General features: G+C 54.3%; 12 protein-coding genes across 12 annotated transcripts; 5 read left to right on the forward strand and 7 right to left on the reverse strand.

The window, feature by feature from the left end:
• Window positions 1-1,507: 1,507 nt before the first annotated feature.
• On the reverse strand, window positions 1,508-4,378 carry EI97DRAFT_451909 (uncharacterized protein; the record flags this gene model as incomplete). Its single annotated transcript, XM_033800382.1, has 5 exons — window positions 1,508-1,762; window positions 1,813-2,539; window positions 2,596-2,875; window positions 3,374-4,123; window positions 4,375-4,378. 5 exons carry the CDS (start codon window positions 4,376-4,378, stop codon window positions 1,508-1,510), a joined length of 2,016 nt encoding a protein of 671 aa, XP_033651644.1.
• Window positions 4,379-4,498: 120 nt separating this feature from the next.
• On the reverse strand, window positions 4,499-5,362 carry EI97DRAFT_435467 (cochaperone Pam16). The gene is made up of 2 exons (XM_033798872.1): window positions 5,267-5,362; window positions 4,499-5,221 (listed from the first exon to the last, which is right to left on the reverse strand). The coding sequence occupies exons 1-2, from the start codon at window positions 5,267-5,269 to the stop codon at window positions 4,817-4,819; spliced, it is 408 nt and encodes a 135-aa protein (XP_033651645.1). The 5' UTR covers window positions 5,270-5,362; the 3' UTR covers window positions 4,499-4,816.
• A 690-nt stretch (window positions 5,363-6,052) lies between these two features.
• EI97DRAFT_382298 (Pex24p-domain-containing protein) lies at window positions 6,053-7,828 on the forward strand (the record flags this gene model as incomplete). Its single annotated transcript, XM_033795850.1, has 3 exons — window positions 6,053-6,582; window positions 6,805-7,279; window positions 7,325-7,828. 3 exons carry the CDS (start codon window positions 6,053-6,055, stop codon window positions 7,826-7,828), a joined length of 1,509 nt encoding a protein of 502 aa, XP_033651646.1.
• Window positions 7,829-10,098: 2,270 nt separating this feature from the next.
• Window positions 10,099-11,550, reverse strand: EI97DRAFT_460502 (glutamyl-tRNA amidotransferas-like protein; the record flags this gene model as incomplete). The annotated part of the gene is made up of 1 exon (XM_033801118.1): window positions 10,099-11,550. One exon carries the CDS (start codon window positions 11,548-11,550, stop codon window positions 10,099-10,101), a length of 1,452 nt encoding a protein of 483 aa, XP_033651647.1.
• A 478-nt stretch (window positions 11,551-12,028) lies between these two features.
• Window positions 12,029-13,341, reverse strand: EI97DRAFT_444393 (prephenate dehydrogenase; the record flags this gene model as incomplete). Its single annotated transcript, XM_033799897.1, has 4 exons — window positions 12,029-12,181; window positions 12,261-12,392; window positions 12,448-13,190; window positions 13,245-13,341. The coding sequence occupies 4 exons, from the start codon at window positions 13,339-13,341 to the stop codon at window positions 12,029-12,031; spliced, it is 1,125 nt and encodes a 374-aa protein (XP_033651648.1).
• A 743-nt stretch (window positions 13,342-14,084) lies between these two features.
• EI97DRAFT_495571 (uncharacterized protein) lies at window positions 14,085-15,034 on the forward strand. Its single transcript, XM_033802439.1, has 3 exons — window positions 14,085-14,217; window positions 14,280-14,454; window positions 14,513-15,034. Exons 1-3 carry the CDS (start codon window positions 14,149-14,151, stop codon window positions 14,722-14,724), a joined length of 456 nt encoding a protein of 151 aa, XP_033651649.1. The 5' UTR covers window positions 14,085-14,148; the 3' UTR covers window positions 14,725-15,034.
• EI97DRAFT_136357 (Metallo-dependent phosphatase) lies at window positions 14,834-16,310 on the reverse strand. The gene is made up of 2 exons (XM_033793162.1): window positions 16,247-16,310; window positions 14,834-16,095 (listed from the first exon to the last, which is right to left on the reverse strand). Exons 1-2 carry the CDS (start codon window positions 16,265-16,267, stop codon window positions 15,013-15,015), a joined length of 1,104 nt encoding a protein of 367 aa, XP_033651650.1. The 5' UTR covers window positions 16,268-16,310; the 3' UTR covers window positions 14,834-15,012.
• An 82-nt stretch (window positions 16,311-16,392) lies between these two features.
• EI97DRAFT_435475 (Profilin/allergen) lies at window positions 16,393-17,745 on the reverse strand. Its single transcript, XM_033798873.1, has 5 exons — window positions 17,334-17,745; window positions 17,265-17,280; window positions 17,127-17,208; window positions 16,873-17,016; window positions 16,393-16,804 (listed from the first exon to the last, which is right to left on the reverse strand). The coding sequence occupies exons 1-5, from the start codon at window positions 17,344-17,346 to the stop codon at window positions 16,670-16,672; spliced, it is 390 nt and encodes a 129-aa protein (XP_033651651.1). The 5' UTR covers window positions 17,347-17,745; the 3' UTR covers window positions 16,393-16,669.
• A 997-nt stretch (window positions 17,746-18,742) lies between these two features.
• On the forward strand, window positions 18,743-18,982 carry EI97DRAFT_351009 (uncharacterized protein; the record flags this gene model as incomplete). Its single annotated transcript, XM_033794840.1, has 2 exons — window positions 18,743-18,806; window positions 18,858-18,982. Coding segments are annotated over 2 exons (189 nt in total), but the record flags the coding sequence as incomplete, so codon positions are not given.
• Window positions 18,983-19,842: 860 nt separating this feature from the next.
• On the reverse strand, window positions 19,843-21,503 carry EI97DRAFT_495575 (kinase-like protein; the record flags this gene model as incomplete). The annotated part of the gene is made up of 3 exons (XM_033802440.1): window positions 20,905-21,503; window positions 20,644-20,812; window positions 19,843-20,565 (listed from the first exon to the last, which is right to left on the reverse strand). The coding sequence occupies exons 1-3, from the start codon at window positions 21,399-21,401 to the stop codon at window positions 19,843-19,845; spliced, it is 1,389 nt and encodes a 462-aa protein (XP_033651653.1). The 5' UTR covers window positions 21,402-21,503.
• Window positions 21,504-21,609: 106 nt separating this feature from the next.
• On the forward strand, window positions 21,610-22,475 carry EI97DRAFT_435477 (uncharacterized protein). The gene has a single exon (XM_033798874.1). It carries the CDS (start codon window positions 21,757-21,759, stop codon window positions 22,006-22,008), a length of 252 nt encoding a protein of 83 aa, XP_033651654.1. The 5' UTR covers window positions 21,610-21,756; the 3' UTR covers window positions 22,009-22,475.
• Window positions 22,476-23,300: 825 nt separating this feature from the next.
• On the forward strand, window positions 23,301-23,780 carry EI97DRAFT_444399 (uncharacterized protein; the record flags this gene model as incomplete). The annotated part of the gene is made up of 1 exon (XM_033799898.1): window positions 23,301-23,780. One exon carries the CDS (start codon window positions 23,301-23,303, stop codon window positions 23,778-23,780), a length of 480 nt encoding a protein of 159 aa, XP_033651655.1.
• Window positions 23,781-24,006: the final 226 nt, after the last annotated feature.

Consider the following 24,006-nt stretch of genomic DNA (forward strand, 5'->3'; position numbering starts at 1 on the left):
ATGTTAACTTGGAGCTGTGGCGGTTGAGGAAGCGCTTGTGCCAGGTCTTGCCCACTGGCTTTCCAGCAATTTCCTGGGCAAAATTTCGAATCATTTGAACCGTAGGAGGTAGCCCACGCTTTGAAAGACTCTCAATATATTCTACCAGCCGTAGTTCTTGGGTGGTGCTGAGATTTTGTTGTCGTTCATAGCTAGCCGCATTTGATTAACTCCATGCAGCCGTCTTGAGAGGGTTGACCAATTAACACCATATTTCTTCGCGATTAATGTAATATTAACTTTTTCTCCTTCTTTCTGCGATCTCGCCGCAGCAAGAGCTGCCTCAATATCGCCCATATTGGTTGAGATATAGCTTGTTGAAAATGGGGGCTTTTTTCTGCGGGATCGCTAAAATCGTGCACGAGCCGGTCACGTGCACGAGCTGGTCGCCCACGTTAGCCCTAAGAGTGAGCAAGAGGAGCATAACTGCCTAATACTGGTAGTTATCCCACTTTGGTACAGTCCACATACACTTTAGAGTTTTTGGAAGAATCCCAGCAAATCACCAAGTAGCCAGGGTCCGCTAATTCTCCCAAGTCCCAAGTGCTTGATAGCATTGAAAAGTCGTTGTAGTTATGTGAGGTGAACGACACCTTCATGCCCAGACAGGTATTTCAAAGTCACAGTGGAAGAGTAAGCACAGAAAATTATAGAACACATCCATGGATTATGAACGCAGGCTGAGATTTTTATAGTTCACTAAGGCACCGACCGTACACCCATAGCACATCTTCCACCGCATGCTCAACAACAGCCTCCTGCTCCTCCTCCTCCTCGATGGCACGCATATAGCGAGCTCACCAATGAGAAAGGATACCCTCCATACAATGGAAGGATGGCGCAACAAGCACTAGCAGATCAAACGATCCCTAGACGCCGTTCTTGCGTGCATAAGCTCCTGTCCCACACCGGGTATAGATTAGTGCCAAACCAACTCTGGAGGTAAGAAGAGAGAAGAGAAGAGAAGAGGAAGCTAGAGAAGTAATCTTGAATAGAATTATCATACAATCCGGAACCGACCAGCCTCGGCGTGGGCTGCGTAACCGGTTGGTCCACTGCACAACTGTCAACGTTCATGCGCGCGACATCCGCTTCGTTTCAGAGATCATCTGCAGCATGCTGAAGTATTAGGTTCCGACTGGGACGAGATCCCATGGTTCGTAGCGGCATGTAATCATAGAAAAGCGTCGAGATGACACTGGACATCGCTGTCAACGACCGATGCGGAACAACCTACCTTGCGCACAAGGTGAGATGGATACCAACCCAGCTCAAAATTAACAAATAAACCCATAACACCAGCTCTCGGGTATACCGGAACTCCAGGAAATGCCCGCCCACCCTTCGTCACTACCCCCTTGAGCCGAACCATATCTTACATACCCGGGAGAGACAAACCCCCGCCTCGTGCGCGTCGCAAGCCGTATTACCATGGCGCATGGTAAGGCGACGGATAAGACGAGAGCTTCTATCTTCTGCCGATCCTGCGCCATTGCTGCTCGTACGAATCGTAATTGCCGCCAATTATGGTCTCCAGGATACTGACTCCAGAGAGATCGACAATTCGAAGTCGCTGCTCGAGTACCTTGTGAGCCTCCGAGAACAACCTGAATATGTGCTCCACCCGATTCGAACCTCCTGATACGTTGTTTTCGGGATTGTTGGGATCCTGGATAGAGAGACGATCCGGTCGTTCCTCCCGTCCATCCACTCCAATGGTGTCCTGTTGCCCGTCAGCTCATGTTATGGAGACGCTCCTCGTACGTTGCGTACCTTAGGGACGATGGTTGGGGGATCTGTATGCATCACTAAACGCTGTGTTGCAAGCTGGAACTGATTACCCCAGAAATCGAGAAATCCCATGAAGAGCTTGCCCAGGTTGACAATGCCTTCGCTTTCCTCTCGAGACCGGGCAGTGCGGAGGAATGCGTAGACCAAGCAGGTGATTGAAAAGCCCCCCAATCCGCCAGTGTGTACGTCGTTAAGCCCTCGCATGAATAGAAACTGCTTGACAAGGACCACCAATGTAGCCAAGTCCGACTCTTTGTCTTTCCACTGTTTGAATGTCTGCTGTGCCGCTACACCGGTGAGATTTTCCATGGAGAGATCGACTTTGATCCCAGTTGCGACATCGACGAATTTGATGATGGGAACCTTGGCTTTGGCGATGACTTGAGTCGCTGTCGCTATTCGACTTCGTCTGAGCAGGCGCTCGGCGGTATACAGAACGCTGGACACTTGGCGTCTGCGCTCGACGTCGAAGATTTTGGGACCGCCGTGGAAATGTTGATCGCTGACCAAGACAAGATCCATATCCGCTGTGGGGAGATACATGTGAGTGGGAAAGGAGCCGAAGCACTTGATGCGGCAACTGCCGGGGAATACAGCCCCCCGGCCCGCAACGCAGCGTTCAATACGACCCACCATTTCCATGCGAACGTTATGCTCGTGGCCACCGGGAAGGACGTAATCACCAAAGTCCAAGATCTCATTGTGGAGCCTGGACAACCAGTCAGTACCGAACCATTAGCACTCAGTACCCGCCGAAATACTTACAGCATGAGCATCCTGTCGTAATCGGAGACGCCTTTACTAAGCAGCTTTGACGCATAGTCCTTGTTTTTGCACCACGGGGCTGGATTGCTTGATGTTCTTGTTTGCCATTCTGGGAGAACGTCGCCGATGGATTCGTCGCGTTTACGCTTCGGACGAGCGGGCAGCGGAGGCCTTGCAGGCAAGCCGGCAATTCCGGCATGCTGCCGAGAATCCCGCGGTATCGCCATTGATGTCCAGTTCGCAGTGATATCGTTCAAAGAGCCTGCCATAGAATACGCTCCTGTCAGCAGGTAGGGTACATGAGGAGTAGTAGGAAATGTAGGGGTATCAACACCAGGGGCAGGAGGATAAGCACGACCAAGGCTATAGCTATTGTGCGAATATTGATAGCCAGCGCCTGAATATAGAGACGGGCGGAAAGGGACAGCGAACGTAGACTGAGGGTGAGGAACAGCGGAGTATGGAGAAGTAGAAGCCACACCAGAATGGTGGCTCGGCTGAAAATATGAAGAGTGTGTATAAGGTTGAGAGGGATAAGCCAGGCCATAGTTGCTGTATGGCCAATAAGAAGCGACCTGAGGTGTTGAAAAGGTACCTGGTGGAGTAGGTGGACGCGAGGGAAGAGGGCGGTGACTGTCTTGTGGAGGCGGCGGTGAAAGAGAAGCCGTGCAAGGCGGGGGTGAAGGAGATATGGACACGGAAAGGGAGGCAGAAGAACAAGAAGCAGAAGGAGACGGCAAACGGGATAGGGAAGGGGATGAGAAAGGGGATGGACCACCTTTGCTTGCTGCGGCCTCCTTTGGCTTGTCCTCGTCGTCTCCGAACGAGATGAAGTCCTCATTGGCGGTCACGGCGTTTTCCACCTTGGTCTTCTCCGCGGCTTGGATCTTGGCCTTGCGGATCAACTGTACGAAATCCTTCTTCTTACCCGTCGTTTCTGGAGGAGGCAGAACGGTATACGGGTCAGGATTCGACCACCTGGGTGGCGCATTGCCATCAGACGCGCTTGTCGGGACGCGAGGCACCTTCTTCTTTGGTTGATCGGCTTCGTCGGAGTCGGTGCTTCTGTTCTCATCATCGTCAATGCTCATGCTCGTCTCGCTGGAAGACAGCTCGTCCAAGTCGCGAAATCGGTTGCATCCCTGGGTGACGCCCAATGGGCGCTCAGGGCTTGTTCCAGTGCGGGCTCGCAGCAGTGCGCGTTCATGCGGAGCCGGCTTCTGGTGGGGAAATGGGCGCTGCTGGTCGCGTCTGGCACCATTTTTCCTGAATCCAACGCCGGGCACATGTCGTCGGCGGCGCGCAGAGTCGGCGGGGGGCGCTGGGGGGAAGCGCGGCGCGGTATGTTGGGACGAAAAGGTGAACTGGGCGCCCGAAGCGCGATCACTGGGCGGCGCGCCAGGCCTGTAGCTGTCTACATAGTTCTCTCCGCCGCCGCCGCTGTTGAAGGTCACACGGCCGGCCAGTGATGCCGCGGGCGGTGGACGCTGTTCGCGCTTTGGGCGCGGCGGCGGGCGATACGAGTCGCCTGCCATGGCGGCAGCCGCAAGTTGTCTCAGATGAAAGCCTCGGTCGTCTCTGGAGGTGTGCTTGTCGCGTGAATCACAGCGTGTCGAACCGTGTTCTGGCGAGCGGCGATGTGGTGAAGGATAAAATGTCAAAACATTTCTCACAAAAAGTATTGTCGTTGAGGAAGATTGAGGCTAGTGGCTTGGCGCGGCCCCGCGAAAACCCCGGACGACAGGCAAAATGCAGCAGGGCTGAACATTATTTGCGGACCCATCTCGAGACTCTCGGACCAGTTGCAAAGCCTAGATATCCGTTAGATACTGTGATCGATAATGCGGCACGAGCGGGCGTTGGATTCGAGCAGGAACGCCACCAAGGAGGAGCGAGACAGTGGTTTGAATGGCATATACCTCAATTCTTCAAATCATCAGATATCCGACCTAGCCGCCGATGTTACAAGATTTTATACATCTAGACAATACAGAGTGGAGAGCCATGACCGCCAAACCGGTTGGGTCCATGCGGACGCACTCTCTCCGAAACGCTCCGTCTTCTACCAGACAAACACCAAAAAGCACACGGTATGCCCATAATCCAATCAACGCCGTACAGATGCAGAAATGCTTGCTGAGGTATCGCGCTGGACGAGCAAGACGAAGATGATGCGAGATCTAGGATGCATCGCAAATGGCGTAAGCCAGTCCGATATGGCTCAATCCTTTGTGATTTTGGGCTTGAATCCCTCCGACAGCTCCCGTTCGCGCTCCGCCATCCGTTGGTAGCTCTGTACTTCTCGTTCTATCCGCTCTCTTGCGCGTAATATCTTGCTCTGTAGGTAGAAACTGCCGCCCTTCTTGGGATCGTTGAGATCGAAAAGCCGCTTGAAGCGTTCGGTGACAAACTCGAGATCTATTTGGCCCATCTTGGAGGGGCCGACGTTGAGAATCTTGCAGGCCTCTTCCATGGTGATGTTGTTCGAGGCGAAGCCCACGCCGCCCGTCTTCTGGGTGGCAGCGGCATACTTTTGCGTTGCGGCGGCGTGCTGGTAGGATTCGCGGACGGCTTTGCCTAATATGCGGGCGCCGGTGAAGACGACCTGGGTAATGATGCGGTGGGCCTAGTAGAGTCAATACTTGAGCTTCCCGAGGAACTGGCGACGTACCATTGCAGGTGCGCGGAGGAGAGATGAGGTGGCCGGCTGCGAGGAACCAGAATTTGATGTTTAAGTTGTCGCCGCTGGCAAGATAGATACTGTGAGAAGGCCGACACGGAATCGCTGGAGAAATCCTTGGAACCCTTACCCTTGCCGATTTTTGATCATGTGACACCGTACGCGAATCGGGCCAATCAGCAGCCGAGCGCATAGATCGATGGAATCTCGAATCTCTCCCGAGGCCACTGGCAGGAGAAGGACATACGGATTACGATCAAGTACTGGTGGTGCGCACAGCCCGACCCTTTCTTGTAAGTCTACCATTTGGCAAAATCCATACACAGTAGAGCTTCAAGGAAGTCTTCGTTGCGGTAGGAGATGCTTCCGATCATTTATTCAGCGCTTGCCCGCGGATGGCGGTGGACTTCGCGACCAAGCTGACCTAGATCTATCGTCTTTCACATGCACATGCCGAACAACAATCCACCCATTCTTCAACAGAAAAGCCAACATCAGATCTTCCCATCACTCATTCATTTCCAGGGTCTCTTCAGTCCCATGCTGTCTGCCACCTGACAGAAGACAACAGCATCTTTATCAAAGTAATCCGTACCACGACGCAGTTGGGCCAACACCCCCACCGAAGCTCACCTGTTCAGTCGCTGGCGATGTCATAGCGCAGCTTTATGGCTGCGTTTGGCAAGTCTCCCTCCCCCTCCCCCCTTCAGCAACATCCCGAAAACCACCCCTTCTAATGCTTGTCTACTGTCTATAGAACCCCCCTGGCTCCATCATATGCCCTCCTCCCATTCCCCATCTCCATCCGCCAGCCATGTGTCGCCGCAGCAGCCCACGGCCGACTCCAGCAACCCGCCCACCTATGCTGCCTTCTCGCCCCCGACCCTAGCCCACGGCGCATCGCACACTCAAGTCCGGTCCGCCATTCTCGTGCACCAGAAGTCCCCGCTGCTGGCGGCCACTCCTCCGCAGATAACGCGCGTTCTCGCATACTCGCATCCCTTCCTGCTCCCGCTGAACAAGGTGGTGGGGCTGCTCACATGGACAACCGAGGATCCATGGGAGAGCTTCCTTTTGCTGGCTGCCTTTTGGGCCATAGTACTGTATGGCGACGCCGTGACACGATATGCAGGACCCATCATCGTCGTATTGGGCTTGATACTGGGAATGTATGCGAGGAGGTACTCGCCGCTGTCATCGACCGGGTGGACGGGCGAGAAGGGTCAGAAGGGCCACAAGCGCGCCGAATCCGAGAGTAACATCAAGCATCACAAGAGCCTGGAGGAGATTGTCGACACTCTCAAACTGTTCACTTCCCGCTGTAACATCCTGCTGGACCCCTTCCTGCGACTTACTGATTTCCTCTCCACACAGAGGACTGCAACGTCCGCAACCACCCGACCGGCGCTTACTGCCTTGTTCATCCGCATACTGCTGGTGCTGCCACTCTGGATTACCTTGACCCTTCCACCCTTCTACATACTTACCACGAAGCGCGTGGTCCTCGCTGTTGGAACCGTTGTTCTGAGCTGGCATTCACGACCGGCTCGCGTCTCGCGAGCCATCCTCTGGCGATCGAAGCTGGTGCGGAGAATCTGCGTGTTCCTCACAGGCTTGAACTTTGGCGAACCGCGCCCCAAAGATGGAGGCCCTGCACTTCCGCCTCGAAGAAAGAGCGCCCAAGAGATTGCGGCTGCTCTCGCCGCGAAACGACGTCCGGACTCGCCCGGCGTCCGATTTACATTCAGCATCTATGAGAACCAGCGGCGCTGGTTGGGTATCGGTTGGACGTCCTCGATGCTCGCCTACGAGCGTGCGCCCTGGACAGACGAACATCTGAACCCGACTCCGCCAAAGGATGAGTTTGAGCTGCCTGAGATTGAAGGTGGCCATGCGAGATGGAGATGGGTACAGGGAAGTGAGTGGAAGGTAGAAAGTGTCGGATCGGGCAAGGGGGAGAAGCGATCATCTGGTGGGGATGGCTGGATCTACTACGACAATAGCGTGAGTGAAGTCTACCTGATTTGAGGAACTGAGTTAATATGACAGTGGCGGGACGGTCGTCCAGGGCAAGACGGTTGGGGCCGTTATACTCGTCGCCGAAAGTGGTACCGCGATGCTGAGCTCGTCGAAGTAACCCCATCGACGGAAGTGACTCCTATGCCGTCTCCGAAGCTGGAACCCGGAGCGAACTCCACAGAACCCGCAGCGCCTTCACCACTTCAAGCGCAGGTGTCTTCTGACAGCGGTTCCAAAGGCGACAGCACCAACGAATCGACAATGGGAGGCACGACACTTCATGCACACTCGGACACGGACGCAGCGTCGGCTCATTCCAAACGAAGCTGGTTCAAGAAGAAGCAGAAGCGCAGAAGCCGCAGTCGCAGTCGTAGCGGGAAGGGCAGTGATAAAGCGGTTACGATAGCCAGCTCTACGAGCACAAACGTGAGCAGAAGAAGCGATGAAGATGATGATTTGGCCGCTTTTCAGGGCCCAGCTCGTGAAGACGAGTGGAGGCTCGGCGACGACGTGCGTATGCAGTTGGATATCTGAGTGCGTGCGTCTACAGTACGGGTTACAACTTCTCCACGTTTCTGTCCGTATTCCTCTTCCCTTGGCCCTGTCGATACCTGTCTCTGCATCGTTATGGCATTTGTTACGGCGTTTGTGATGGCATCGAATATGGCTATGATGTCCGGTTTGAGGGTTGGTCATGAGCTGATCTTATCATGTAATAAGGGCATGGAGGTTCAACCAAGGTATAATCAAGCCACTGGCAGAAGTCTCTTGTCCAAACGACCTGTCCACGCCTCTCTTTGGCGAAGTCTCAGGATTCCAAGGCGGACTTCGTTTCCCACGGGGTATGCTCACGCAGTTCCAAGGCTAAGCTAAATCGCCTAGGACAGACGCTGGTAATTGGTCGCCATCACCATGTCAAGTGCAGGTATGTGGTGCATCATGTGTTGCCTTTCCCACCAGTCTTCTCTCCCCACCTTTTTTGCTTTTCCCGTTCCATGCCGCATCTGGCAGTTCTCTGCTAACGAAAAAGCAAAGTCTTCAGAACCACCACACAGTACTGATTCATGTACGGGGCTATTGGGTAGCACAAACCCCGCTTCCGAACCTTCCTCACTCCCTCCCAAGACCTGGGCAAAATCCTTCGAAGCTGCTCTTCCAATGCCATGGCGACGATGACATCGCTGGTTCTCCCCACACCCCACTTCCATGGACCGTTTCAAACACTCCTCTTGGACAGCTACGAAGTACTCTGTAGAGCCTTACCCCACAAGCCTGGTGCCGATCGAACGTTGCATCTAGTCTGCCATAGGCCGCCAGGAATCACCAGATAGCTGGACACGGGCTTGCTGTTGTTCCCATGCATTGCTATCACCTTGACATTATTCACCGGTCTACCGCATTCAGCTTTCCGCCAAACCAGGCAGCAGCTGCGCCCATATGGCCACCACTGCCATGCATGTCCATGCAAGCAAGAGGCACATGTTCGGATCCGAGCTCGTCTTGTAACACCCATTCACTGCGTTTTGCGTATGTGGTCGGTCCACTCCTGCCATTGGTGAAGCTATCACAGTACCCTCCTCAATCTCTGGAAAGAGTGGGCGTACTTGGCCGGCACTGGCTACCAATCCATGTGTCATACCCCTTCCAGTGATCCCTTCCTGCACCGCGAATTGGTCGACGAGGGCCGAGCCTGGGAGCTGGAGCTCCCCCATATCGTGCTAGCAAGCGAAGGAGCCTTGGAGGGCGCCGACTGGAGCGGGATGATGCGCAGGACTCGGTCTCCGAGAGGGTGTGGAGGGCTTGGTGTGTGGGTGTGGGAGACCAAGCCCGAGTGAGGAGGGACTGTTGAATGGGGGGAAGAGGAAGGTCAGATCGAGGGTGGTGGTGGAGGAGAAGGAAGGCCTGGACAGGTATATAAAGCCCCAGCTTGCGCACCCTGATGGTCTGCGTCCTACAACCATCCAAGTACGACATTGACACTACAATCGCGTTATACACCCACCAACCAATCAACCACTTTTAGAAACTACCTTCATCATGTCTCCCTGGTACGTTTTGGATATCTACCACAGTGGCTCTGGACCTTGGCCTTCCCTCCCCTTGACTTCCCGTTCCTTCTCTTCACCTCCCTTTAGCACCTTGCTGTCCGATGTCCACATGTTGCATAGCCTCCTGTATCAGAGGGTGGAAAACGAGACTACCTGTCAAAGACCAATCAGACCCAACAGTACGCTAACATTCATGCCCTCAGCGCCTGCCAATCCTGCTCCTGCAGCGGAAACTGCGACGGCTGCAACTGCGGCGCCTGCAACGTGCGTATCCCTCCTCTCTCTCCCTCGCTCTCTTAGTCTCTCTCCATAAGCTTGCAATGCTGACAGTGGTCTAGCACTAAATGCCCCTCCTCGACACAATGGCAATGAGCACCGCGCCTCAGGGCATCTGAATCAAATCTTCATGCTGGGTTCGACATGTGTGGTGGTTGGTGGATGCTGGCAATTTTTACGCGTGGATGCTTGGAGTAGAGGGAGGTGTGCAGTGGATAGCAATGAATGAATGAAACGCTGCTATAGACGATGGTTCAGTGGCAGACTTTGTGACTTTAAACCTGCGCTGGATTTTCCATATGATAACGGCCCGCATCTTTCGAGTCCTTGTTTCTTATGGCAATCTTGCCCTTTTACGTGATCTTCGTTCGCCTCTGTGACCCCTTCGCCAGTGCCTTGTAGCTACAAATCTATGAGTCTATACAGTGCTATACCCACAACAATATCTTACATCTATGCAAAGACGTCACAAGTCTCTCCTCAACCTTCTCCCATCAACTCCTCCCCCACATCCAATACCAGCCCATCATCGCCAAACTGTCCGATGACCTGCATCCCAATCCCAGCTCCACTCCCCTGAGTCTCCCTCATCTTCACCGGCACACTAACAGCCGGCAAGCCCGCAAGACTCGCCGGCACGGTGAACACGTCGTTCATGTAGGCGTCAACAGGATCTTGATTCTTCACCTTGGCCAGTTCGGGTGCAGGCGTCGGTGCTGTAGGGCAAACAAGGACATCGACGCCCGCGCCCTCACGATGTCCCTCAGCCTCAGAAGAAGCGGACGTCAGCAGCGGATTCCGCGCCGAGAAGACGCCGTCAAAATCCCGCTGTACCAGCCGCCGGATCTTCTGCGCCTGGATAAAGTAATTGTCCATCGCCTGTGCGCTCAGGGAGAACGCGCCCAGCAAGATCCGCCTCTGGACTTCGTCGCCGAAACCCCGGCCCCTCGTCTTCGCAAACAGCACGCTGTCCGGCGTGCCATCGGGTCCCTCCGCCCGACTGCCGTACCGTACGCCGTCGTACTTCGCGAGGTTGGAGGAGGCTTCTGCGGGAGCAAGGATGTAGTATGCGGAGAGAGCGTGGCGGGTTGCTGGGAGGTTGACTGTATGGAGAGTGTGGCCCTTTTGCTGGAGTGCTTTGAGAGCGTGCATCCATGTCTTCCTCACCGTGGGGTCGAGGGATGAGATGTTGTAGTCTAAAGGGATGCCTATGCGGAGAGGACGCTGGGTAACCGGCCTACCGAGTCGACGCCGTGTCGAAGGGAGAAGGGACGTAGGATCTTGTGGGTCGTGGAAGTTGAGCGCATCGAACACTCGACGCATTTGGGCGACACTCTTCGCAAGTACGCCAACCGTATCTAAGGAATTCGCGTACGCAATGACCCCCCACCGGGACACGAGCCCATAGGACGGCTTGAAACCAACAACGCCAGTGTATGCCGCAGGTAGTCGAACCGATCCACCAGTATCTGTTCCCAGTGCTGCGGTGCATTGCCCCGTCGCGACAGCAACTGCACTACCTCCCGAGCTACCGCCAGCACTCAGCTCTTCTCCTCGCGCATTCGTGTTCTTCACCGGCCCAAAGAACGAGTGTACCGAATGCGATCCCATACCAAACTCGTCCAGATTCGTCTTCCCCGCAATGACGGCCCCCGCATCGCGCAGCTGCTTGACAACCGTCGCATCGTAGGGACTCGTGAAGTTTTTTAAGATGCCGGAACCCGCCGTCGTTGGGAGATCCGAAGTGCAAATGTTGTCTTTGACGGCTATGAGCTGTCCGGATAGACGGTCAGGTCCATGGTTGCGGCTCGGGGGAACTTTCGCCACGCGAGAAAGAATTGATGCGCGATCGGCGAGCGATATGAAGGCGTTGAGTGATGTGTATTTAGACTGATTAGCGATGCATTCTTTAGCGAGCGTGGAGAGGGACATGGAGGGTGGGAGGCATTGCTTGCGCAGGGGATGGTATTGCGATGGACTTACGCGCATTGAAAGCTTGAAGATACCTAGGTAGTGAAGCTTAGCGCGGTGTCATGTGACCGTTACGTAGGTAGCCCTCAGTGCTCATTGTGCGTAACAACTCTCTAAATAGTAGCGTTCATAGGTCTTCAAGTTCGGGCCAGGATGTTTGGAAACGGTTGAATTTATCAAATTGTAATGACGGTAGAGCTCTACGTTATCGTTAGGTTAGCGAACCTCTTCCAGAGACACCTCGCGGTTCAGGTCAATGCTCAAGTTGCCAGAAGGAGATTCATTATTCTTCAACTTGAGACAATCATCTCTGCGTGTAACCCTTGTCCTAAGAAAAACTACTTCCAATGTCTTCCTTCCCTAACCTAGGAATAGTGCAACAGTCCGTCGGGCCATGAAACGCCATGGCCGATTCCGGTGATGCAGGTGAATGACCATCTCACGACTCCTTCGTCTTCTCTAAAATGGTTTTAATCATCTCATTGCCCAAGCGCGTTGCCTCTGGGAACCGAGGCGCAAAATATTCCTGTATCTTCTCGAACTTCTCGCGGTACCCTTCGAAATGACCCAGGCTGACGCGGGAACTCCAATCCTACAGACACAATATGTCAGCGATGTGGAGAACGAATATGGGATGTACAAAGTAGAATGAAGAACGCAGAGAGACACACTCTGGCGGCGAAGGTAAATTCCAAATCGTCGGCGCGAAACGTGTTGTCCTTGATAGCGGTCTCGATGACTTCTTCGAGCAGCTCCTCGTTACGGAAGAGGTATTCCGTAATACCGAGCCACATACGAAACAGCTGCGAGTTCTCAGCATATTGATTTGATTGCTTCGGGGCTCAAGGGAACACATACCGGCGTAGAACAGATCATATGATCGTACGGCACAATACCCAGCTTCCACCAACAATCCACCATAGCCAGCAGACTCAGATGGTTATTCTTGAGCCGCGTCTCGGGAATATCCCCAAGGGAGAATCTATCCAATACCGAGTCTTCTAACAGCAGGTCGCGTTTGCGATCCCCGCCAAAGACGGCTTTACGTGCAGTGTAGATGCGGTTCCTCAGCTCCTCCTTGTGTCCGGCAAGCATTAGCTTGAAGAGCTCCGTGACAGACTCGGCGTACTGCTTGATTTGCTTCTGGGCGGCGGGGTTGAGGATGGCCAGACCTGCGTACACATGCCATTTGTTGGAGTAGATACGTAACGTAACGTTGATCTTGACGTTCTCAATACCGCCAATATAGCGAGGGAGCTCCCATGGGAATTGGTTGTTTGCCAACCACGCAGCGCCCATGCTGAGGAACGCAGCGTGCGTAACGGCCTGTGTGTCTGCGGTTATACGATCATGCTGCTCCGCAGTTAGGTAGACATGCTTCGAATTCAGGCAGGAGAGGACGCCCTCCACGAAGGCGAAAGCCGCATCATCGGCGCGATGCTTGATGAGAACGAGTGGCTGTCCCTTGGGATCGACGCCGGGACCGTGAAGAGAGTGGCAGGAGACGATGCTGACATCCTTGGGAAGGTGTTTCTCGAATGCTGCAATTTCAGGGGCCTTGCAGGACGTCTGGCCACCGACGATAGCCCCCAATTTGGTAGCTGGGCCGAATCAGAGGTCTGCAAGAAGGACGCAGCGAGGATGAGATGGCATACATGGACCAAACGTTCTGACAACAGCGTCGATATTCTTGGCTTCCACACTGTAAATGATATAGTCGCTGGCACGAGAAACGAGATGACCACTGGTCATGATTTCAACCTTGGGCTGGTACTGGCTCAGCAGGATTCGATTGAGATAATTACATAGGCTATCGTACTCGATCCCGAAACTCCTCTACCAATACATCATACTTATCAGGGAGATCGCACGCATTAACTCTGCAATGTACCGGTTAACATTCTGGGGAGCAATGCAAAATCATCTGTGAGAGACAGTTGGGTCAGCTTTGTTCTTACTAGAGGTCATTGAACCTTAAGAAGTAGTGAAGATTTTCAGAGAAAGAAAAAGTTAAGGTAGCGAGAATTTACATCAGTGACAGCAACACGCCTGCTACCTGAGCCCAAGACGGTACCAGGACAGACATGCGCCATACTCGAGCCAAATGCACTCACGGTCATCATAAAAGCAAAAGAGAAGAGGATGAAAGGGACTTACCATTGCAACCTCCGAAGCTCGTGCGAGCAAAGGTTGTGTGAGAAAACCTACTTCCAGCCTGCGTCGCTCAACCTGCGCGCATACATCTTCCCCATATCACCCATCCCGATGATGCCGATGCTCTTGCCATCTTCCATTGTGAAGCTGAGGGGAATCCTGCTGAGAGGATGCACAACGGTCGTATTCAGGGCATGACGGGCAGCGAGGGGGATAATAAAAGAAGAGAGAAATCTTGGAAGCTGACGCCGACGAAAAGTCCCGGAGCGATATCGGCTAGCGCCGGAACAACCATTCAGCCGACCCGGGAGCGATCCCACTTCGAAATTGAACAACCACAGGAAAGTTCGCTGAACTGCGACAACCTCATCCCGATCCCACCGTCGACAACTAACACCAGACATCATGCCTCCCAAGAAGAAGGTTGAGCGCGGCGCGCAGGAGAACATCCAGCTCGGTCCCCAGGTCCGCGAGGTACGTCGACATTGCGCCTCCACTTTCCGCAGCATTGCAACACTTTCTAACACCTTTCTTAGGGCGAGCTCGTCTTCGGCGTTGCCCGCATCTTCGCCTCTTTCAACGACACCTTCGTCCACATTACCGATTTGTCTGGTCGCGAAACCATCTCCCGTGTCACCGGTGGCATGAAGGTCAAGGCCGATCGTGATGAGTCCTCCCCGTACGCCGCTATGTTGGCTGCCCAGGACGTCGGTGCGTAAAATCTGGAAAGAGGAAACAGATATGGCCAGTTTTGCTGATTCTGCGGTAGCTGCCCGCTGCAAGGAGCTAGGCATTACTGCTCTACACGTCAAGATCCGAGCCACTGGTGGTAACGGTACCAAGACCCCCGGCCCCGGTGCCCAGTCTGCCCTCCGCGCTCTCGCCCGTGCGGGCATGCGCATTGGCCGCATTGAGGATGTCACCCCCACTCCCTCCGACTCCACGAGAAGGAAGGGCGGTCGCCGTGGTCGCCGTCTCTGAGTGTGTGCGCTTTTGGGTGGTTCTTCATGGCATGGGATACGGTGTTATGATCAATCTTATAAGGTCGCGGAGAATGGCTATGGACCGGGCTATGGGCTGGTTCATACCCTGATCTCCAGGTTGTCGAACATGGATTCCTCGCATGGTTACCATAGTTCCAACGAAATTCTTTCTACACGAAATGAGTTGGCGACTTCAAAAGCATGCGTTACAGATCTGAACAAGCGTGATTACCATTATATACGGTCGGTCTCTTTCAATCGTATGTATCCTGCAGTTCAACGGGTATCATATCTCCACCACCTGCACCCTATTGCCCAGCTTTCCTGTATTCCCATACATCTGCGCCGCATTCACCAGCCTTGTACACGGTGCTAGGCCTCCCCAGACCCTATCCCAGATCAAGCCTCTCAGCCCTCGGTACCAAACCCTCACAATGCTCGCCAGCAACCTGGGACTGAGCAAGCCACCCGTCCATCCAGTCGTCACGCTCATGCCGTCAACATATGCATCATGACAACCATCCCACCGCACGGTTTCCTGGCCTGCTCCCCAATGCACATGCCCAAACACATGCAGCGCAGGCTTCACCCGCTTAACCTCGGCCATCAGATGCTCACACCCCATACCGCTGGGAAGCGGGAGGTCTCGATGATACTTCGGCGGCGTATGCGTGACGAGGATATCCGTGTCATTCGGTACAGTCTCCGTCCAAGCATCTGTCCCTCTCTCGTACTGGAAAGCATGCACCGACATGGGCCCACAAGCCGGTATCTGCGGCGCTCCATAGACACAAACACGTCTGCTACGTGGCGCCGCGGAGGAAAGCAGCCTCGACCGTTCCGACTCCGTACCAGAAGGCCCAACGCTGACCGCCAGACTCAGTCTCCTATGCTGCAGATAGTGCACCCGCTTCCAGTCTACGGAGCCCTTCCGCTGGTCCTCCGACAGTGACGGCCTCGTCCGCGGATCCAGATACGTGTCGTGGTTCCCTGAAATGACAACGATCTCCTTGTGGGGGAGGCTAGCCAGCCAGTCCACCTGTCGCTGGATCTCGGAGATGCTCCCCACGTTCGTCATGTCCCCCGCGTGGACGAGGATGTCGCCCGAGGGCACGTCTTCAGAGATGCCATTGTGCGTGTCGGATATGCAGACGATGCGCAGGCGAGGCTCGGAAGGGAGGGGTTGGGACCGGAGGGAGTTGAGGAAGCGGTAGGAGTAGTAAAGGACCAGCTTCGCAGGATGCCGGAGGAGGAGTGCTGGTAGCGGCGTAGGTTCGAAGGGGTCGGGGGCTCGCGGCATGGGATGGCTTGGGGGAAGCTTTGTGAGGGTAGATCCTTTGGTGTAACCAAGAGTCGCCGGTGGGAACATCTGAAGTCAAGTCGGTGAGTTCATCTATCTATAGATGCATGTGACCAGATCTATGGGAGCTTGGGCCTCTTGCCGCTGGGCGAGGATGAGGAGGACCCACTAAATAGACACTGCCATCGATCGATTCATCACCCAACAGGAACAATCATACCATACGTCCCAAATTTCCCATGCGGTTTTGACATCGAGAACCTGGCGTCTCAATATCAACAGACGATGTACCGAGTGTCTTTGCTGCAGCGTTTCCATGCTCAGGTCAGATGGCTACATTTACCAAGCAGGTCCATGCACGATATGTTTGAATTGTGAAAAGTAGTATATTGCTCTATCTGCATCGATCAAAGAGATGATCACCATCAATCACATCGACACCGCTTCATCTCGTTAAGCGTTCTTTTTCCTTCTTCATCTCCGCCCAACCTTCCTCCCTCAACCTCACTAGAGGGTATGCAAAGTATCGTTAAAATTTACAACATCAACATCCGACAGATCAGTCGGTCGCACGGTGACGGAGGGCGCAAGAGAAGAAGGAAGGCAGAATTGTATATTGGCCATCCGTCCCGATGCGCCCCGCCTAATATCCCATCTTCTTGAGGTATTCCTGCAACTCCACGACGGAGTTGAAGGCAGCGGGCGTCGTGATCTCCTCGTTGTGGTGGCCGATGAGGACGGCTTGGACGGTTTTGGCGGCGACGAGGCCTTCCTTGCCCTAGCGTCAATCCGTCAGCCTCTCGTCGTTTTGTAAAATGGAAATCCCAAGCGGTCAACCGTACGCACCTTCTTGGCCTTTAACGATTCGTTGTCCGCGCTGATGGTCATGTACTTCTCGCCATTGACCTTGATACCCTCGCTAACGATCTTGGGTGGGTTGCTGGTGTCGGAGAAGGAGTCGATGATGACTTTGAGCTCGGCGGGGGGGATCTGGGAGACTCTGTCAGCGGGCTTGCTGCTGGTCGAGACTCTCCCCTTTGATTTGTGTCGTCTGCATCCCAAAGGGTGGCATCTGGCATGTGAACGAGGTGGGAACGTACGCTGAAGCCGGCGGAGTGGGCCCAGACGGTTCCGTCGAGGCCGGCAATGAGGGCCTTGTCAATGTTGCCGGTGCCTAGGAGGCTGCGAGCGACACAGGTTAGAGAAGGCACTTGGAAGCGATGGTGAAGGGAATCTACCTTTGGTCGACATATGCTGTTGCAGTTCTGTGAGTATAGCTTCTTCCCGGTGCACCGGGCCGTACGTACCTTGCCAGGACATGGTTGTGATGTGTAGTGTTGTGGTAGAGGAGTAGTGGTAGGGATGCGCGGGGTAGTTGTGATGTGAGGTTTGCGCTCGGTTGATCAGTTGGGCTGGTCAAACAAACCCGCAGACAGAACAGGCAGGGAATATGACGCCGCACTGACTAATAATCCGACGGTGAATGAAGCCCGGGGAGGCAAGCAGAAGGGGGGAGATTTTGTTGGAGCAGCGTTGCCTGGGAGGGAACGAAGAGAGCGACCGTTTCCGTGTAGATGGTGGGGCTGCTGCGGGGTTGCAGTCTTGGGTGATGGCGCTCCTCAAACAATACGATAGATTCTACTTGTATGCCTATATTTTTACGGCATGGGCAGTTGAAGGGGATTCTTGTGCAGTTTCCGCTGCTTGCGCGATATGCTGCACGAGGCCGTCATGTGGGGGTTCATTTCACTCAATGTTCTTGTTAAGGGTCGCATAGATCTGTTATACCCCGCCATCTTGAGGATATTCCATAGCTATGCCAGCCAGCAAGATTGTGTGATAATCCGGAGATACAGCTTCCCGATATTCGCTATCCAAACCAGATAGATCAAAGAGTCGAACAAAGGTGGAACGCCGGATCAGGCAGTCTGATGCACTTGTTGATGCTTGCATCTGTCTCGGAAAGATGGCAGTCCAGCCAACACTGAGGATCATATCGTAAAGTCCCATCTCTGTTCTACCTTTCAATTACAGACTAAATATCCTAGTACATTCTTTCTCCGACATATCATCCAATGCTTCTACTTTTACCTAGGTAGTGAAAATTGCCCAGGTGCTCCATGTAGTGATTCACGTGATCCGCGGTCTGTGCTTGGTCGTATCAATTCCAAAGTTGCTTGAACGCGTCCAAACCCAGCTCTCCATCGCGCACCACCAACCATTTCTCTTCAGCAAGAGCCGACACCGTCAACATGGCTGGCGACTCTCGGCCACGATCGCGGTCTCGTTCACGCACCCACAGCATTCTGCGCGGCCGCTCGCCAACTCCAAGACGATCCCCATCTCCAGACCGCAGACGTGCTTCTGGCTCCAGGTCTCCTCGGCGCTCAATCTCGCCGCGTTCTGCTTCGCGAACCCCCAGCAGATCACCTAGCCCAAGAGGACGGCGGAATGGCAGACGCAGCTACACTCCGCGCAGCCCGTCAGTCTCCCGCTCGCGTTCCCCGACTCCACGAGGCCGCCGGGAGAGCTATTCCCGCAGTCCCAGCAGGAGGAGTCCAAGTCCCGATGCACCACGCAGCGCCAAGGTATGCACTTCAACTACTACCTCTGCCATATCTGCCGTTTCTTGCGCTTTCAAACCCAATAACTCTGTTCGTGCTAACGGGTTCAGATCGTGGTCGAACAATTAACGAAAAATGTGACCGAGGAGCACTTGCACGAAATCTTCGGGAAGTATGGACCGATCAAGGATCTCAAGCTCCCGCTGAACCCAGTGTGTAAGTCCTCCAACATCCCATCCCAGTCACCTTCGTACTCAAACTGTCAAGACAACATGAATCGCGGAACGGCCTACATCCTTTACGAAGAGATCGATGATGCCGAGCAAGCCATTGCCAAAATGCACGAAGCACAACTCGACGGAGCTAGGATCAACGTGTCCATTGTACTCCCACGCCGACGATTCTCACGCTCACCTCCACCGCTCCGACGAGGCCCTCCGCCGCGCGATCGCGATTACTACGATCAACGTGGAGGCGGACCTCCAGGCGCATACCGTCCACCGCCAATGTCTGGACCGCCGGGACGCTACGACCGCAGACGCTCACGCTCGCCTGGCGGGTTCAGAGGTCGCGGAAGAGGAGGAAGGGGTGGTTACAGAGACAGAGGTTACTATCGACGCACGGTGTCTAGGTCTCGATCTAGATCTCCTATTCGCAGCCGATCACGGTCGTTCTCCTCGCGTTCTCCGTCCAGGACGCCTCCGAGAAGGCGAGGCGGCGATGGCTATGGGGGTCGTGAATCCCCGGATCGTCGTGGCGGCGGTGCAAGAGGGAGAGGAAGACGAAGCCCCAGCTACAGCTCATACGATAGTCGTAGCCCAAGCCGGAGCAGAAGTCGAGATCGCGCTGACTACGGGAGGAGGTAAAGGCTGTGTTTATGAATCCGATGGATATTTTGCCCGAGATCTGATAACGGGGGCGATCTCATTGCAAGCCAGTCTCACGATTGAAAAGGACGAGCAATGGGCACTGTGTAATCATTTGAGTGTAGTGCAATAGGATAGCGATCAGGGAGAGGCGTGGGAGGTTCTGTCATCTGGTATCTTGTCTGCAGAAAATGTACATTAGCAAGGCGTATGTTCTGGGATCCTCTACAGATGGCTTGGGAGTTTAGGCCGAGAAGGCTTCATGGAATGGGATACCCTTTTTCTCTTACCTGAAACCAGGTTTGCATCTCTAGCTTCGGTCACGCGCAACCTGTAAAGCCATAACCGCCGCACCCAGCAATCCATCTACACGATGAACCATTCCCTCAACCCATTCTCAACTGAAACCCCGCCCCCTTCATCTCCTCCTCCCTCCCCGCAAAGATGCCACTAAAATCCACCTCCCCCGCCCCCTCCAACCTCGCATTCCCCTGGCCCCGAACCGGCGCATGCGGACTCTTCCTCCGCCTCCTCTCCTGCCCTGCTCGACTCGGAAACGTGGGGAACAGCTCCGGCGGCTTCGGTTTCGGATTCTCAGCGAAGTACGGATGCGACAGGATCTCCGCTGCCGACGGTCTATGATCCGGGTTCAGGCTCAGCATCGAGGCGAGCAAATCCGTCCCCTTGGCCGTCAGGATATTCGGGAATTTCCTGCGCAGCAAGGCCGCGGTATCAGCGGCGGGAGCCGTCCCCCCAGCGCCCGCATCCCGCGGCAACCGGAGGCTCTTCGCGTTCGGCAGTCTCCAGAATTGGGGCCAGGTTTTCTCCGTCGGGAGGCCGCATAGGGAGAAGATCTTGTAGAGCTGATCGACTTCGTTTTTGCCCGGGAGGAGAGGGTCCTTTTGCAGGAGCTCGCCGAAGATGCAGCCGAGGGACCAGATGTCGATGCTGGTGTCGTAGATGGGGGTGCCGAGGAGAAGTTCGGGGGCGCGGTACCAGAGGGTGACGACGAGTTGGGTTAAGGGGCTGGCGTTGGGAGAGGGAGGAGGGAGGAGTCGCGCCATGCCGAAGTCGGCGAGTTTGAGGGCGCCGCGGTTGGAGAGGAGGATCTATTCATTGTCACCAAAGGGCTCTTGACTTCGCAAATGGAGAAGGGGAGAAACTGAGGAAGGGTACAGAAGGCTTACATTCGAGGTTTTCAGGTCCCGGTGGATGATGTGGTTTTGATGCAGAAAGTCCACGGCGGAAGCGAGTTGACGGAGTAGGGTCTTTGTTTCGGAGGCAAGGAACGGTTCGGGCATATCTTCTTGGAGGGTTTTGAGGTCGTGTTCTAGGAACTCCATGACGAGGACGACTCTGTACCAAGGCGGTGGTCAGTTTCCGTACAGTTGAAGGGAACAGTGGAACGCATAGTAGACGGGGTAAACCCAACAGAAGAGAATACATACTCATCAAATCCCTCCCCCATGACCACCTCCCTCAAATCCACCACATTCGCATGCCCCCTGACCTTCTGCAAAATGGCAACCTCCCTAAGCGCTGTGATCGGAAACCCATCATGCACATAATCCATCTTGACCTTCTTGAGCGCGACGACTTCGCCCGTGCCAATCTCCCGCGCCCGCGACACCCAGCCATACGTCCCTTCTTCGATGTGGTTCAGCGTCTCGAAGTTGCTCACGTGTCGGCAGGGGCCCCAGGTTGGGGCGTCGAAGCGGAGGAGTCGCCGCTCTGAGGAGGAGTCCTGGGATGACTGTTTCTTTTCCGAGGGTGAAGACGATAATCTTCTTCTCTTGTGCGGTGGTCTGTCTGCGGGTTCTCTCTGAGCAGCGTCTTCCTGTTGCCGTTGCTTCAATTCTTTCATGCGTTTCTTTTGCTCCTTCTCTTTCTTCCGACGCGCGGCTTCTGCGGCGTCGGCCTCATCGTTCGCCCAGCGGGATGCCATTTTCCGTAGCTATCTCTTTCCTTTCTTTTCGGTCTTTCCAATTCTGTTGACTGAGAACGTCTCAGGTTTGAGGTACAATCAAGCGCAGTTGATGGACGGAATGTCGTGCGGATAAGAGGTGGTCATAGCTCCTTCACCTCACCACACTTAAATGTATTCCGAAATTCCGATCCTTTTCATCGGATGGAGGACCTCCCCAACGCATAGTCTCGGTAATCGTGCCGATTAAGCAAGGACGCACTTTCTATTTGTTTACTTGTTGTTTCTATTTTCTACTTCTGTTGTCTCTGCTCGCTCTCTGCATTCTCGTCGCCTTACACTTTCCTATCTAAAGCTAAATCTTTGGCGCCTTCCTATGTACCTCGACCGCTCCTGCCCAAACGAGCAGAGGGAAGGGACTCAGCAGGTGCACGCTCGGGATGACGTAGAGCTTGCTCAGAGTTTCACCTCTCCTCTTCACCTCTCCTCTTCACCTCTCCTCTTCACCTCTCCTCTTCACCTCTCCTCTTCACCTCTCCTCTTCACCTCTCCTCTTCACCTCTCCTCTTCACCGTTCATCTCTTTTCTCTTTTCCGTTTTTTTCACTTTCACTTTCCCTTTCATTTGACGTAAGCTGCTTCACGAGGGGGTATCTCGTCGTTCGCAGTTATTTATATCCTCGTTTCTTCCCTCCTTGTTCTCATTCTTTCTTCACCTCCCCTTTAGAGTTCTCCAAGTGCTCGCTTGAGTGCGACCTTGGAGTCTCTGTCGTGGTTCGCTTCAGTGCGAACACGTTTCTCTGGTTTTAGTCAGGTTCCCAGGGTCGCTCTTGGGAATCCTGCCTTTTCGCCTCCCCTTTGGAGTTCTCCAAGTGCTCGCTTGAGTGCGATCTTGGAGTCTCTGTCGTGATTCGCTTCAGTGCGAACACGTTCTTCTGTTACCAGGGTAGTTGACTGTCCTGCTTTTTTACCTTTTACTCGGAGTTCTCTAAGAGTGCTGAAGTGCAATCTTAGAAACTGTCGTGATTCGCTTTAGTGCGAACACGTTCTTCTGCTACTAGGATTGTTAACTGTCCTGCCTTTTTACCTTTTACTTGGAGTTTTCTAGGAGTGCTTAAGTGCAATCTTAGAGACTTTCGTGATTCGCTTCAGTGCGAGCACGTTCCTCTGTTACTAGGATAGTTGACTGTCCTGCTTTTTTACCATTTACTTCTCTCTCTCTCTCTCTCTCTCTCTCTCTTCTCTCTCCGAGCACGGTCGTCCAGCCGTGGGCGCCGTGGACGTGAGACGCCCAGCCCTCGCACGAGACGGTCAACGGGAGCGATATTCACGGCGTGACTACGACAGTTACCGAGCACGGTCGCCCAGCCGTCCGCGCCGTGGTCGCGAGACGCCGAGTCCTCGCACAAGACGGCGGCATTGACGGCGTGATAGGGGTCCATCCGTTGACCGACGACAGCGTTCAGAAGGTGATGCTGTCAATTTGTCGAGTTCCCTAATTATTGTTAGCTCAACCGCCCTCGTATTCTCAACTACTGTTGTCGACCGGGACTCACAACCCAAGGCGGTCGCGCAAATTCCACGTGAGAGGCCTGTGAGGAATCTGCCCTTCGGTGGACCAGCGGTCACATCACAAGAAAAGACGCAAGTGCTGGCCCAAGAAGCCGCGAAGAAAGCGAACGAGATGGCCGCTCGGGAAGCCGCAAGGAAGAGGAAGGAGTTGGCTGCTCAAGAAGCTGCAAAGAAGGAAAACGAGCTACAGGCTCAGGCTGAAGCAGCTGCTTGCTAAATCCGCGAGCAAGAAGTGCGGAGGGCCTCGCCCAACGACGAGCTGGCGAAATGTATTTATGACCTCCTGGACAATAGGTCACCAGGACCAGTCTTGGGGCTTGATTATAACGATATACTGAGCCTTCACTACATGGATGGGCACGCCAGCCGCCGCGGCCGTGAAGGGGGTCCCAACTTGGCATGGGCAACTGATCAACTGATGAAGACTCTTGTGACTAACGAACCTACCCGTCCAGGAGTCTATCTGGAGGATCTAACGGTTCTCGAACATTGGATTTCCAACGCACCCGGCTTCCTAAGGGGACAGATATCCGAGGCCCTCAAGGATCCCAAGGAGATAGGGATGTGGCCGTTCCAGCGTTGCAACGGACCCGTAGAGACGATCCTTTCCCCGTACCTTCTATACGGGAACCACTGGGTAACGGTCGAGGCTGGGTTTGACGACCAGAGTCAGTACATCCGGGTCTACGATCCTATAATTCGGCGCCGTCCCTCCTTCAACAGCAAGGAGCCTCCACCGTCTGTTCCACTTGGCAAGCCTTCGTTCAGGATTACTACCCGGGGGTCAGGACTAGAAGAGCGTGCCAGTCGAGGCCGCATCCTGTCCTAAACAGGACTCAAGCGGCAAGGATTGCAGCTTCTTTGCTGTGTTTATCATTGCGCTACGTTCTGCAGGGAAGCCCGTCCCACCAGCGGTTGCGAGCGAAGAGAACCGCCGTCAACTAGGTTTATAGATCCGGACCCAATGCGCGAGGCACCTGCTACAGCTGCTGCACACACCTAACACCATAAAGCCACTGTCGGACGTGTTCGTGTTGCATCATACTGCAAGCAAC

The sequence above is a fragment of the Westerdykella ornata genome, assembly GCF_010094085.1.
Source record: "Westerdykella ornata strain CBS 379.55 unplaced genomic scaffold EI97scaffold_22, whole genome shotgun sequence".
Taxonomy (NCBI): Eukaryota; Fungi; Ascomycota; class Dothideomycetes; order Pleosporales; family Sporormiaceae; genus Westerdykella; species Westerdykella ornata.